The 14,384-nt window shown below is 32.5% G+C and overlaps 1 protein-coding gene across 5 annotated transcripts in view; it reads left to right on the forward strand.

The window, feature by feature from the left end:
• The window catches only part of LOC101890780 (MICAL-like protein 1), a 118,177-nt gene that overhangs the window by 82,018 nt on the left and 21,775 nt on the right, over positions 1-14,384 (forward strand). For 4 of the 5 annotated variants that reach the window (XM_059122125.1, XM_059122126.1, XM_011295529.3 and 1 more), the window contains one exon: positions 10,675-13,049. In XM_059122125.1, the coding sequence (XP_058978108.1) occupies positions 10,675-13,049 (2,375 nt within the window). Of the gene's footprint in view, positions 1-6,605; positions 7,524-10,674; positions 13,050-14,384 lie in introns of all 5 variants that reach the window. The other variant, XM_011295530.3, reaches the window with a different exon arrangement.

A 14,384-nucleotide genomic window follows, 5' to 3' on the forward strand; every position in this document is an offset into this window, starting at 1 on the left:
TCCCATATATGTTTCATCCGATTTGGAATTTAAGTCCCCCAAATTTGTAATATGCACTTCACACGATGAAATTTAGTAGCAGATATCAGATACAGGTCCGAAATATCTGTGTCAAATTTTATCAAATTGGTTCAGATTTGGATGTATATAGGTCCCAAGTATATTTTTATCCGATTTCAGGTTTTTTGAGCTCCAAATAGTTAATATCAACCCAAATGGTGTGAATTTTGGCACGAACAACCGAATTTAGCCTAGAAGGAAGCAAGTACTTCCAATTTAGTGAAATCAACTGATTTCGTGTTAGAATCCCACACTTTCGTAATAGGCACCAGAAGCAACTCAGAAATACCCCTGCCAATTTTTATCGGTATCGGCTCAGATTTGGATATATAGCTTTCATCTTGTTCTCCCAATTTTTCCATTTGGTGGTGATACATCTATTGCTCCGATATATATTTGTATACCCTCCGCCATAGTATGTAGGGTGTGTTAATTTTGTCATTCCTTTTGTAACACCTCGAAGTATTTATTTTAAACCCCACAAAGTATATATATTCCTGATTTGCGTATCATTCTATGTCGGTTTAGATATGTCCACCTCGTTCTGGCATAGGTGTCATATAACTGCACTGGAAGATTTAACTATTTTGAGTTGCTTTTATCACAATTTAAAAAAGAATTTCGTAATGAGTACTACCTTCTATGACAGAAAACTTCCTGTATGGATCCACACCTTCATAACGGTACCTCCCAATATTTTGTATTTTATTGATACTAGCCCAATTTTTCAGTAGAATTATCTCAAACTTGATTTTTGGCGTTCGTAATAGGCTCCCCCTTCTTTGACAGATAATTGGCTGTAGAGATCCGCGTTTTTGTATAGCTTCATATAACTGTAACACCTGATATTCGAAATTTTTAAAATTGTAGCGGCATTTTTTTAACGTTTTTTTATTTACAATTTCCTTCTAAATGGAAGAAGTAGAGGCCGGGCAAAACTTAGATAACTTCTATCTTGTTTAATAGAATCCATATCGAAGTCATATCATGGTCTTTATAGCAATGTTATTTGGTACGAGAGCTACAAATGTCACCGTCAAAATTTGTTGGAAATCGATTCAGAGTTGGATATACAATCCATATACTGATTCCAAATTATAACTGCTATAAAGCCATAATACCCATTAAAAAGCTAAGGTCTGCTCATTTTCACTCGTATTGGTCGAAGAGTGGGAGTTTTTTATGGACTCTGTTTTGCAGTGCTCCCGAGTCACTCCTGTTTGAAAAATTATTCAATCATCAATCATTCAGCAAGAGTTTAGTATAAGAGTATAAATGAGTATAAATACACATAAGGAGTACTCAGCAAGAGAGGAATCTGCTAGATTTTTAACAAATTTTGCTCCCACTCAAAAGTGAGGAAAACGTGTTCACTCCTATTGGAGCGACATCAAAAAATGAGTTGCTCCATATTTTTCTGCTCTCAGGAGCGTCCTCCCGATTTCGAGTGAATTTCACTCTTTGTACAAATTCGAGCGAGTTCTTCGGTAGTCTAATTTTTCTCAACTGATTTTAAATTATAATTCCTTCTCTCAAATATCGCAAATTTTTCTCTTTTTCAACGAATTGATTTTTTTAATTTTAATGCCTTAATTCTTGAAGTGTTTAGAATCGCTGCAATAAGAGGCTTAATACAGCGAACCTCTTTCAAATTGGTGATTTTTAAAAACTATCACTTATTTCCACCGCACCTTTTAATTGTTTAGTATTCAAATACAAATTTTATAACAAAAAGCAATACAAATAAAAAAAAACTAGGTTGGAGATCCGGACTTTGCTTTTGGACTTGACACATGTATTTTTCCAATTAGAAAACAATTTAATTAAAGCTTTTTATTTGCTTGCGTAAATAAATGAGTATTTTTTCCAATGCAAAAAATAAAATCGATGACAAATTCAACTGCTGATCGCGCTTCATAACAAAGCCTATTACTTATTTACACAACATCAACAACAGATTAGTATTCAGCGGCTTATCGAAGTGTAAGTGTAATTTTTTTTTCACAAATGATGTATTTGTAAAAATAAAATGACGGCATGTAGGTTTCAAACTATTTATAAACCTTAATTTTCAATATTGTCGGTTGAGTTTATCATCTCAACAAGCCGGCAGCAATTCTAATTAAAACAAGCAACAAATGGATAGATACAATGCTCATCTTTCACTTAGCATTTGACTGCTAAATTCTATAATTTTTGCATTTTAGTCATGAAACTCATACAAAAAGGTAGTCGTTTTTCTTCATGTCTTTGCACATGTGACAATATTAATTAACACAATGAGTTGGATAAATGGACTGTCTCTATCGTTTGCCACAAAAATTGTACTTTCTCTCTTCTACTTATTACACGCTTGTGAATATTTAAAATTTACTGTCAAATTGAGAAGGGTAGAAATTTTGTCACTTTTTCTATGTTTTCTTCGCGAATGATTTAGCATTTCCTTTTTCAGCGATTTAATTGGTGTTGTTAAGGTTGGGGAGGGTTTTCTTTAAAAATAATTTGACTTCCGTGTTATCTTCACTATTTCTGACTACCCACAATACTATGGTAATATTTAATTAAAACTATTATTAATTTAATTGGTTTTAACTAAATTTATGAAATTGATGTTTGACGAAAAATTTCACAATATTTCCAAAAAAATGCAATTTGCCATTTAAAGCATTTTTTGCCATAAACTTTCGTTTGCAAAAAACGTGACATTAAAAATTCGCTTCGCCATAATTCTTTAAAGGAATTTTATTGATTTAATGGTCATTGTTTTGTGTAGGAGATACTGAGTAACCATGAATATGAATCTTTATGGTATTAATAACTTCCTAGATTATTACGAAACGTAAAACTAGCAAAAGTATCGATACTAACATTTTTTTATGGAAAATCTTAAAACTTATTCTTCAAAAGACTCAAAGACCAAATTAATATTTTGGAATACACAAAAAAATGTCTTAAATGGAATAAAACAAGTTAAAAAGTATATGTCAATATTCGATATATGCCAATATTCGAATATTTAAATATATTTTGAATTCTTGGTTCTCTATAGAGTAGGTGCCGAAGTAATGGACCAATATTGTCCATTTCGTATCGGACCTAAATAAATATGATATAAATATTGTGACGTGCCAGGTTTGGACAATATTGGTTACTACCTTCACATATGTGATACTTTTTAAAACTTAAAACTTAGGTACCAGTAGTGGGATTCTCTATCTCATTTTTGTTATCAAAAAACAAATAAAACTTGACAACATTGGTATCGATCGGTAGGTCTTAGCAACGACTTTCATTTCGTCGTTAATTACAGAAATTATAAGCATTTGAATTTTACCGATTTTTTCGGTAACTCAGAAAATGAGCTACAGAATTCCACTACAGATAAAGTCAACCGAAGTATTCCATTTTCATACCTCATCTAATACAGATAAAAATATTGGCAATATTATAAAAAAATCGAACATTTGTATCCAATTTTATGCGAAATCATAAATTCCATATTCATCTCAGGCTTCTGGTTCTGGTTTAGATTTAGCAAGTTGTAAAGAATCGCTGACTTGTTTCGCAAGTTATGACAGATAAAAGTAGTTAAAATTGTGATCCTTTGTGGGTGAGGTACCAGAAGGGGTTCGCATATTTATATCATCTTCACAACAGATCTTGTGTTATCAAATATTGTTTGTATGTGTGACATTTGAAGATAGTTGGTGCTTATTTCGCTTTCTCTGAGGAGTTTGTTTTCATAATCTTGAACCCTATATGTTTCGATTTCTACCATCTTTACAACAGATCTTGTGTTGATGGAAATATAAAGATGTACAAAGTCTGAATGAAATCCCATATTAACTTGGTGCTGTTTAAGCATCATGAATATTCCAAATATTGACCCTTTGTGGGAGAGGTACCAGAAGGAGTAGGCCGATATATCCCATTTTTAAAATAAATCTTATGTTAGTAAAAATAATGAGATATGTAGAGAACCGGATGCTTATTTTGGATTTTATGATCGTTTTGGTTATTCAATATCTTGACCCTTAGTGGGGGAAGTACCAGAAGAAATGTTCCGATATCTACCATCTTTATAACATATCCTGTGTTGACAGAAATATTAAGATGTACCAAGCCTGAATGGAATTGGATGTTAATTTCGCGTTTTATGAGCTTCATGGATATTCAAAATGTTGACCTTCTCGGTTGGAGGTACCAGAAGGAGTGGACAAATATGTTCCATATCCACATCAGACCTTGGATTAATAAAATATTGTGATGTGTGTAATTTGAAGACAATTGAACTATTACATCACATTTTATAAGAGTTATAATTATTCAAATTTTTGACCCTTTGTGGGGGAGGTACTTGATGGAATGGACCGATATTATCCAATTTCGCACCTGACGTAGCACCTGACACATAAAAACTTACTTTTTGGGAGAAAAAATAAAAGAAATTAGAAATTTCCACATGCTTAATAAATTACGGCTGCAGATAGTAGACTATTCGTGTCGATCGGATCTTTGAATAAAAAGATATTTCTATAAAATTTCTATAAATAGACAAGTCAAGGTCAAGGTCAAGTTTTTTTTAAATTATGCGATTAAAATAGTTCTGCGAGGCTTCCGGTTTGGCAAAATGTATCAAACATTCGCAAAGTGCAAAAATATATAAGAAAATTCCTGACCCAAAAATTTTGATTTTTTAGGACTTCTTGGCTCAGAAACGTAATTTTTTTTAAATAAATTCTCTAGAAATTCCTGGTAAATTATTTAAAATAATTCTTTAAGATTTCCAGGTTAAAAACGTGATAATTTTTTCCAAAGATTTTTTTCAAAAGGTCTTGTATTATTTTAAATATTTTTTTCAACGTTTTCTGATAAAAAATTAAATTGTTAGAATATTTTATACTAGGCCATCTTGAAAAAAATTTCGGTTTTGAATGAAATTATTTTAAATTTCTAGGCCGATGGAAAAAGTTGTGCATTTTGTATAAGAATATCATTTCCAAGGATTCTCCCTGACAAAAGTTGTGGATTTTTCTCAGAATACTTTTTGGAAGATCTTGCAAAGTTGCGTGGTTAAAAAAAAAACTTAAAAAGAAATTAAAAAAAATTGTAAGTCTATTTATGCTAGTCAAAAAAAAAAAAGGAAAAAACAAGTAAAAAGCGGCTAAGTTCAGCCGGGTTACGAAAAATACTGTTATATATTTATACGGGGGCTATACGAAGACGTGGACTTGCATACGTAATTTTATTTTTGTCATAGACTGTAGTACCCATTAATATCTTCGAATACGAAATTTGAGACAATTCGGGTGAATAATGTCGCTAAAATCATCAAAATACCGAATATCGGGAGGTACCGTTTTATGGGGGCTATACGAAAACGTGGACCGACATGGATCATTTTCGAACTTAACCTGCCTACTGGCAATATACACATGTGTTCGTTCGAAAGATAGCGTGATTACAACAGACTGATACGGGAAAGACAGACAGGTGCACATCGTTAAATGGTCTTAAAATTTTACGCTGATCCAGAATATATATACTTTGGAGCATATCATGAATATTTCGGGGAGTTACAAACGGAGTGACAATGCTAATATACCCTGTACCCTGGAATAGTGGAGGGTATATCCTTGTATATCCATTATTTATGTGCATTTTTACTAGAATAATGTCTTATGTCTCGAGGTTCGTTTTTATCTTTTTTTGTGCATTTGCCGACAGAGGGCTTCGGAGTCACTATTCTCCATTTTATAGTCGATAAAGGTCCCTCTGTACCACAGTCACCTGGTATTGAGTAAAAAAAAATATTGTTGGGAATATCCCATTATTTTTTTAATCGAAAGGACTTTTTTGTTTACATTATTTTGTAATACGTTATTCGGCTCAACAGGCTCTCCAATTTTTGCTGGGATGTTGTGAATTTATTTGTTTTATATTCAACATTTTTGCATTCAAATAGCATTTTCTCTCTTTGTTTTTTAATGTCAGTAGCATGCTTTTGTTATGGTAAACTTGAAGTGAGCGTTTCGTCTCTATAAAAAATGCAATTCAAAAAGTTTAGAGTTAAAAGTGATTGTTTACAGTTCAATGTGTTAATAGGCATTTAACAAAAACTTCAAATAATGTGTATTTGTATGGTTCCTTTGTTATTGACCTTCATCGATTTTTGTTTTGAATCTTTTGTAAATATGTAAATATTTTAATAACATTTAGTTTTGTTTGTTATGCATCACTAACATAACCTTAAATAAAATGCAGCTAGTTGGCGCTACTAATACCCCTTATTTCCTTTATCATTTCACACTTCTTGAGTATTGTGGAATCATTTTGAAGATTAATTTTCCTCTAACACTCCACGATATTTTCCCAAAAACTAACAAACTGATTTTTTTCGAATATTAACCCAAAACTTTAATACTAATCCCCGATTTTTGGTTTGGAATAATAAAAAAGAAAACAAAAATTCATAATTATAAATATATCTCTATATACGTTTTGTTTTTTTCTCTTGTCTTTTCTCTCTTTTTCTCCAAATATAGGATGATAAAAGTCTGGATATAATGGGACAGTATAAACCTGAAATCTTCTGTTAAGAAAGCAGTCAGATTAAGTGTAAAGAAGAATATTAAGAATTACACACACTCACACAACAGCAACAAACAAAAATTGATACAAAACTTTATGCTAATCATAATTCAAACAGTCAACATCAACAGCTCCTTGTGTCTTGTTTGTTTTTGAAATACCCATTTTTTTAATGAACAAATTTTTTGCAAAACAAAACTGCCGCACCGGAGAGAACAAATCAACGAACAAATTAAAGGATAATTAAAACCCCAATTGGAATTGTGTCATCTAAGAGTAATTGATTTTTGAATTACCTTAACGTTTGATTTGAATTGCAATCAAAATCCCCCGTTGCAGTTACAACCACCACAAGAACAATCAACAACAAGAACAAAACAACTAAAGCATTATTACAACAACAAAAAAGTATCTCATACATCACTTTAAAAATTTAAGGATTTTTTTCATACATATACAACTACATATATACAAATGTACCAATACATTTAAACGTTTTGGTTTGCCGCAGGAGGAGCAGAAGGAGCGAGAACAAAAATTCAACCTTAATTTTTTAAGTTCAACAAAAATACATTTTTATTGTGTTTTGTTAAAAATACATCAACAAGAAAATCAATTATACATAAATCTCATTTAGAATTTTATGCAAAACAAATATTTGTTTGTATGTCTTAAGAATCTCTTCATTGTATTGTTTGTCAAATTTCAACAACAACAAAATATCGCTTATATGTCAATTTGAGGAAAACACCACTTTGCCATTATCGTCAACACATCAACGCAAAAAATTAGTAACCACAAAAGATTCTCCTCATCAACCCAATGTCCATGTATAATTCAATAATTGACGGATTTTTACAAAAGTAACACAGGTAAGTCATTTCATAATTTATTTGCCAAAATATATTTACTAACGAGTCTGTTTTAGTTTTCTGCCTTTAGTTTGTCACTTCAATGTGTCTACTCTACTGTTTTTACATCTCTGTCTTCAATTGGCTTTGCTCATAATATAGAATGCGCTTTAGAAAAATCATACATGCTTTTTGTGTTACAATTCATACAATCATACACCCCATCAACCACACACACACACACCTCAGTTTACACCTAAATCCATTATTCAAACAAGAAAAATACCCACTAGTTTTGATCCTAAAAGTATACTATCCAACCATTAAAATGTAGCCCAAATGTATACACCATTTATTCTACATTTTGTATGATTTTTTTGTTGTTAGCAAAATTACATTGACCTAAATTTGTTAAAATCACCCTTACACGAAACACACAATAATAAAACAGAAAGAAATTAAAACGAAATTTAACTGCTAACGTTTAAAGTGGATATTGTAGTTAGTTGTGAAATAACACTACCAATACCAATACTGTCCTACGACTAACCCGTAATTACCCTTAATTCCCGCATACAATAATGACATTTTTTTAAATGAACTAAAAATCGATAAAACTTTTGTTGTATAAATTCTATAATGGAATAACTCGACAGTTTAGAACAGTCCCGGCTTTTGATATAAAATCATTTTCTAGGAGAATTAAAGACAAAATTAAGAATTTGAATTTTTCACATTTATATATAGCATTTTTATAGCATACTTTTAAACGTTCCCGAAAATATATATTGTATGTAATCTATGCTATATTTACTCATGGTAGAAGAATACAGCAGCTGCTGGAACGGTGAACTGTCAAACCAATTTTGGAAGTACAATTTTTGAATGAAAAATTATTGAAATTGGTAAAAATTGTTAAAAAGATGGCCTATCAGATTGACGTCTTATAGAAAAACATAAAAATCTACTTATTTTGAAAAAAATTGACTTATCAATGTTTCCAAGCGCTGATTCTGTCTGTATTCTTCTACCATATATTTATAATATACTTATATTTAAACTAAACTTATACTCTAAATATATTCGTGTTAGTTTGAATTTGTGAGATACGCCTAAAAGTATGCTATAAAATAATCTATCACTTGTACCACTTTTTAAACTTGTTACCAGGAAATTCGTTCTTGTAAATTTTAAGAAAAAAAAAACAGCTCTTAACATTTTATACTACACAAATTTTCTTGAGTAAAAGCAAGTAGTGCATGATTGCAGCTTTTTATTACCTGCAATGCTGATTTTAAAGGATTGTTGATTTGATTGCTGATTTTAAAGGATCTAATTTTGATATTTTTAATAATTGTTCCTTTAGTTTACTTTCTGGACAAAGTAGTTCTCCCAGAGCTAACTTAACAATTCTATCCATTACTAGATTTACTATTAATAAAGTCAAACGTCAAACGTGCACAAGCCAGTAAAACAACAAGCAGATGTCTTATTCACTTAGAATGAAATTTGGAATATATTAAAAACTGATGAAAATTAATAGGTTTATCAAGATTAGATATGGCTGGTGATTTCATATTCCCTTAAAATTCCAAATAAATTATGCGAAAGCCTCTAACATGCTTTAAACCATATAGTATAAATTTTCTGAACGAGTATTTTTTCCAAATTTGAAAAACATATCTGTGACTTTAAACCCCAAAAAGTCAGAAGATTTTTTATTCGCTTCGAATCCAAATCCGAAAATAAAAGATCCAAAAGCTCCCAACAGAAAATTTAAAATTCTCTAAAATAATATTTCTTATCCACAGAATGATAAGTGCACAAAATTTAGAAAATTTGTGTGAAATTTGTATTAAAAAACCCAAAAATTCAGTGGGTATTTCCCTATCGTCGAAATTCTGGTAGAAATCCCTAATTGTCTACCTTCAAACATTAAAATATGTACGCCTACCTAAAACTAATTTACACTGGAAGCGTGAAATACCAAATGAAAATTGAAATGTTACAAACATTGGCTAATAACTACAAAATTATTCAAATTGGATGATTTTACAGCAATTATTTGGATCTCTTTAAATCCATAGCAATTCGTGGACCTGGATTGAAATGTTGTTACTTTAAACCATCAAGACGCAAAATTCCGATCAATTCCCTTGAAGAGTTGAAATCGGTTTTTGTAAAAAAATATTACAATTTTATATGTATCAAAATATTATATAAATCAAAATCTAATGATACCCTTTTATGGTGGAGGTCATTCCAAAACTGATTTTTTACTCAATGAAAGCCTTAAATGATACTACCAGCTCCATTGACCAATTTTACAAATATGGATCGTTTTCTATAGCTACTACGACACTGCCAACTCCATTGAGAGGTTTCTCCTAAAAAAAGTATTTCATTGGCAATACAACTGAACTTAATTGAGCCCATGCTATTGATACAAATTCATAACTTTTTTGGTTTCGGGCTTACAAGGCAACCCCTGTGCCTTATATTGACTTCTGACTTCATATAACAATACTATGACACATTACTATATAGTCTTGTAACTTCTCACAAAGTTTGCAAATGGATCAAAGCGTTGTAGTTACCAAAGTTCAGTGGCCAAATTCTTCCATTCCCTATTATCCGATGTGTAGTTGTGTCTACGTAAACCTCCAATATAATAAAATTAAAATTTACATATTCAAACGAAATATTTTCGACTTTTCCTTTTTATCCTTCCTTCCACAAAATAGACCAAAATAATCGCTAAAATAGCCTCAAAATTGACGCAATTGTTCAGGGTCTCTGAATAGCAAAGAGCCTAGTTACAGCCAAATCAGTTAAAATCTTTGGAAATTGGAGCTGAGATTTTGAGCTCAGATATTAAAATTCATTCAGAATCTTTATCTGGAGCACATGTGAAAACTAGTTTTTGAGGCGGTTTTTTGAGAGCTAAATATATTATCTCTAAATTTAAAAGCAACATGTATAACATTACCTAAAACCTCTTCAATTCTTAAAGTACAGTAGACATGTTGTATTCTAACCCTTTCATTCTGAAATATGCTAATAAATTGTATAACATACATTTTTTAACAAACTTTACTAACTTCAAATTGCTAGCATAAAAATTGAAATATTGAACAATATCTGATTTTATTTCTTTCTATTTCCCTTACAGATGGCCCATGTGGTTGGCGTCCCCAGGCGCGATCCCTGTCGTAAGTGTCAGCTACCCGTGTTTTTGGCCGAACGTTTGTTAGTAGGCAAAAAAGTCTATCATCGGACATGTCTGAAATGTGCTCGCTGTGGTTCCCAACTGACACCGGGAAGTTTCTATGAAACGGAGGTTGATGAACAATATGTTTGTGAAACATGTCCCGATGAAGAAATCACCACTGGTGGTGGTGATTTTGTCACTGCCAATAGTAGTGCTGCAGAGAATGTTAGTACAACAGCTACTGCAGAAGCCGAAACATCGCCAGTACAAATGCGGCGGGATCATCATTTAGAAGGTGAATCAGGTTTTGCCACTGCTAGCAGCAGCAGCACCAGAACGGTACGCAGTTCCATACGTGATCGTTTGGCATTCTTTGAAAAACAACAACAACATTCAGATCCACTGGATAGAGATTGTAAACTATTGCAAAAAAGTCTCAGCGACGAAGAAAAATCAAAATCATTGCAAAGAATGGAAAAGCCTTCTGGAATGACACCCTCAACATCGGGAGGCTATAAGATGAATTCTGCCTTGTCGAACTTTCTCAATGATACCGTTGACTATGAGCCTGATAATGAAACAGAAACTGATCCCGATCGTGATGAAGATGAAAGTGAATCGCTGTCATCTTCCATACAAAATTCCAAAATGGAAACATCCGATTCGGAGGAAACAGATGACTTGACATCGGTATCATTGCCACCGGAATTACCAAAATCCCTACCACCACCATTTATGGTAGCGGAGCAGCAGCCACAGCAGCAGGAAGAGAAAAATAAAGAAGAAACCAATAAACGTTATACAGCTTCAGCTCAATTGATATTGGGTTCAGATGCAACAACCTCAACCACTCGGGAACTACATGCCGATCAAGAAGAGAATATTATAAGGACCTCGACACCAATCCAAGCGACAACTGAATTGGAAATTAGTGTTACATCTACCAAGAAAACTACTGACAAAACCAACAACAACGATGTTGAACAGAAACCCTCGTCCCCCAAGGACCCCGAAACGATAATGGCACCCAAATTAGCCGATACAAAGAAGACAATACAGCAAATAGAATTAGAAAATAATTTAGCTTGTAAAGAAACTAATGATAATGATTGTGTTACCAAAGACAAAGCAACAGTTGATGCTTCCATCGTGGCTATGGAAACGACAACCGAAGCTGCACAGCAGTTCGAAAGCACAACAGAACCAGCTACAGTAACAACGGAGAAGATTCCAATTGAAGTGACCTCCTCCAGTATCAGTCCTAAGTCAAGAGAGTCTTCGGTGGAGAAAGAACTTGAAACCAGTGAAAATCATGAAAATGTGGAATTACGCACAAAATCTCCAACTGAAGATAGTATGGAGTCTAGCATACCAATGACTGTAGAGGATAAGGAGACCACACAAAGACTTAGTGTAGTACGTGCTCGTCTGCAACAATTTGAAGTAATTACAAATAATGAAAAAGATAATGAATCTACTAAAATTGCAACAACAACAACAACTAATACAAAAGAACATCCGGAAGAAAAACAATTGAACAAAACCCAAACTGTAACTTCAACATCACCGACCCTAGAAAATGAGTCCCAAAGCCGCTCTGAACAAGAAATTGAAATAGTTATACCAACACCAGCTCCACGTGAAGAAACTTTGAAAATGGACACTGAAACTGTTGCAGAAGTTTCAGAAAAAGTCCAGGCAAGCAGCCAAGAAGAACAAAAAGAACTCTTAACTGAAAAAGAAGAAGAAATCTTAACTAAGAAAGAAGACGAAGTGCCTTTAAAGATGGAAACAAAAGACAATGAAATTTTAGAAGATAAGATAAAGTCAATTGAAGAACAAGAAGAACAACAACCTACAGAAGAAAAACAAGGAGATAATTCGACTCAATTAAAAGAAACACCAAAAGAAGAAGAACATCCTACAGTACCATCTAAAGATAGTTCCACTCCCCATCAAACTCCAAGTAAAATTCCCCTTGAAGAATATCCCGAGGATCTAAATCCCTTCAAATCCGACGATGAAGATGACAACGAACACCAAGCAGGGGAAGAAAATAAAGAAAATGTAGAGCTAAGAAAACCATCAACTCAAAAAGTCAATTTGAATCCTTTCGATTCTTCGGATGATGAAATTGAATTGGAAAAATCGCAAAATACTTCAACATCAACACCCAAAATACCACCACCCAGGCCACCACCACCACGTATTTCGAAAAATCCCTTTGGCAGTGAAGATGAAGACGATGAGGAGAATGCACCCGCCCAATTGCGGCGGTCTTCATTGACAGCGTCGCAAATCCGGCGAACCCCAGTGCCCACACCCAGATCCAATGTGTAAGTAATTATATAAATCATGCACTCGCCTACATTCCGATATATTTCCTCATTCATTTGCACAATTCGTACCAAAGATGAGCTTTGTTTTTGTTTCCACTTTCAAAACTATCTTCGTCATATTTCATAATAATTACAATTCATTTATTATTATAACAAAGCCACCCACTGCCGCCAAGTGTTGTGGTATTTGGCGTTATTTTTGTTTTACAATTATTTAAATATCTATTGTCAAGTGTACAATTTTATAGTCACATTCAATGACATATTTTTGTTTTGTGGGCAAATGAAAGCTGTTGATTTTAATGATATTTGATGGTCAGATGAAGTGTGGTCAAATGATCCATTCGTGGCTTATAACAAAAGTGTCAATTTGAATGGATATTATAACCATATATAGATTCAATTATAATCTATATTTTTTTAATTTTTTTTTTTTAAACAATACGTTGCTCTGTATTTACAATACAATGAGAGGACGTGAATGTTCCCATATTAAAATTTAAAATTAAGAAAATAGAGCCATAACTATTTAGGGTCCTTGATCGGAACAATACCCCAAGGTGTTGTTTACTTAACATTCAGCTAGGTCCACGTCTAATATTGGTAGATTTTACACTTTTCAAACCATGGCTAAATGTTTTGAAATTTATTACTATGGGGTCTCAAGTCTTTAAAAAATTGAATATCACTTCCAATTTTGTTACTAGCCTCCCAAAGGTACTTCATAATTTAATATTCGCTTTGTAAAACAAAGGCTCTTAGGGTTTGGTGCTTTGAAACCATGTAAGTCTTCCTAATATATAAAAGTGGCGCCTTACCCTTAACTTTTACTAATATAAAGATTAGTAACCACATTTGAAACTAATTTCATTTACTTTTATTTTAGAACGGAATATTATCATATTGTCTCTAAAAGTGTACCGACTGACTTAAGACATCTTTAAGTTGTTTATACATTTTTTACATTGTCAAAGTTCTCAATTTTTATTTCTTATTGTCTGCTTTTGTATGACGATCCCAAAACGGAAAAACCCAACCCTGTATATTTTTCAAATTTATGATTATTTTTTAATTATAAAAATACTTCTGGAATTTATGTTTTTCTTTCCAGTTCACTTTCGTATCGTCATACAGAAACAGATGGAAACTATCTGCTGTGGTTTTATGAATGTGTTACCGTAAAAGGCTGTCACTTTAATCGGAACCTCCGTCCATTGTTTAATCCTGAATTCATAGAAATGTTCTTAGATTAGATGTAAACAAGAAGTTGAGTTTACCACTAATGGTCATGCAAGAACAATGGATGAAATATAATATTTAGATTTGTTGGTA

The sequence above is a fragment of the Musca domestica genome, unplaced genomic scaffold (genome assembly GCF_030504385.1).
Source record: "Musca domestica strain aabys unplaced genomic scaffold, Musca_domestica.polishedcontigs.V.1.1 2, whole genome shotgun sequence".
NCBI lineage: Eukaryota > Metazoa > Arthropoda > Insecta > Diptera > Muscidae > Musca > Musca domestica.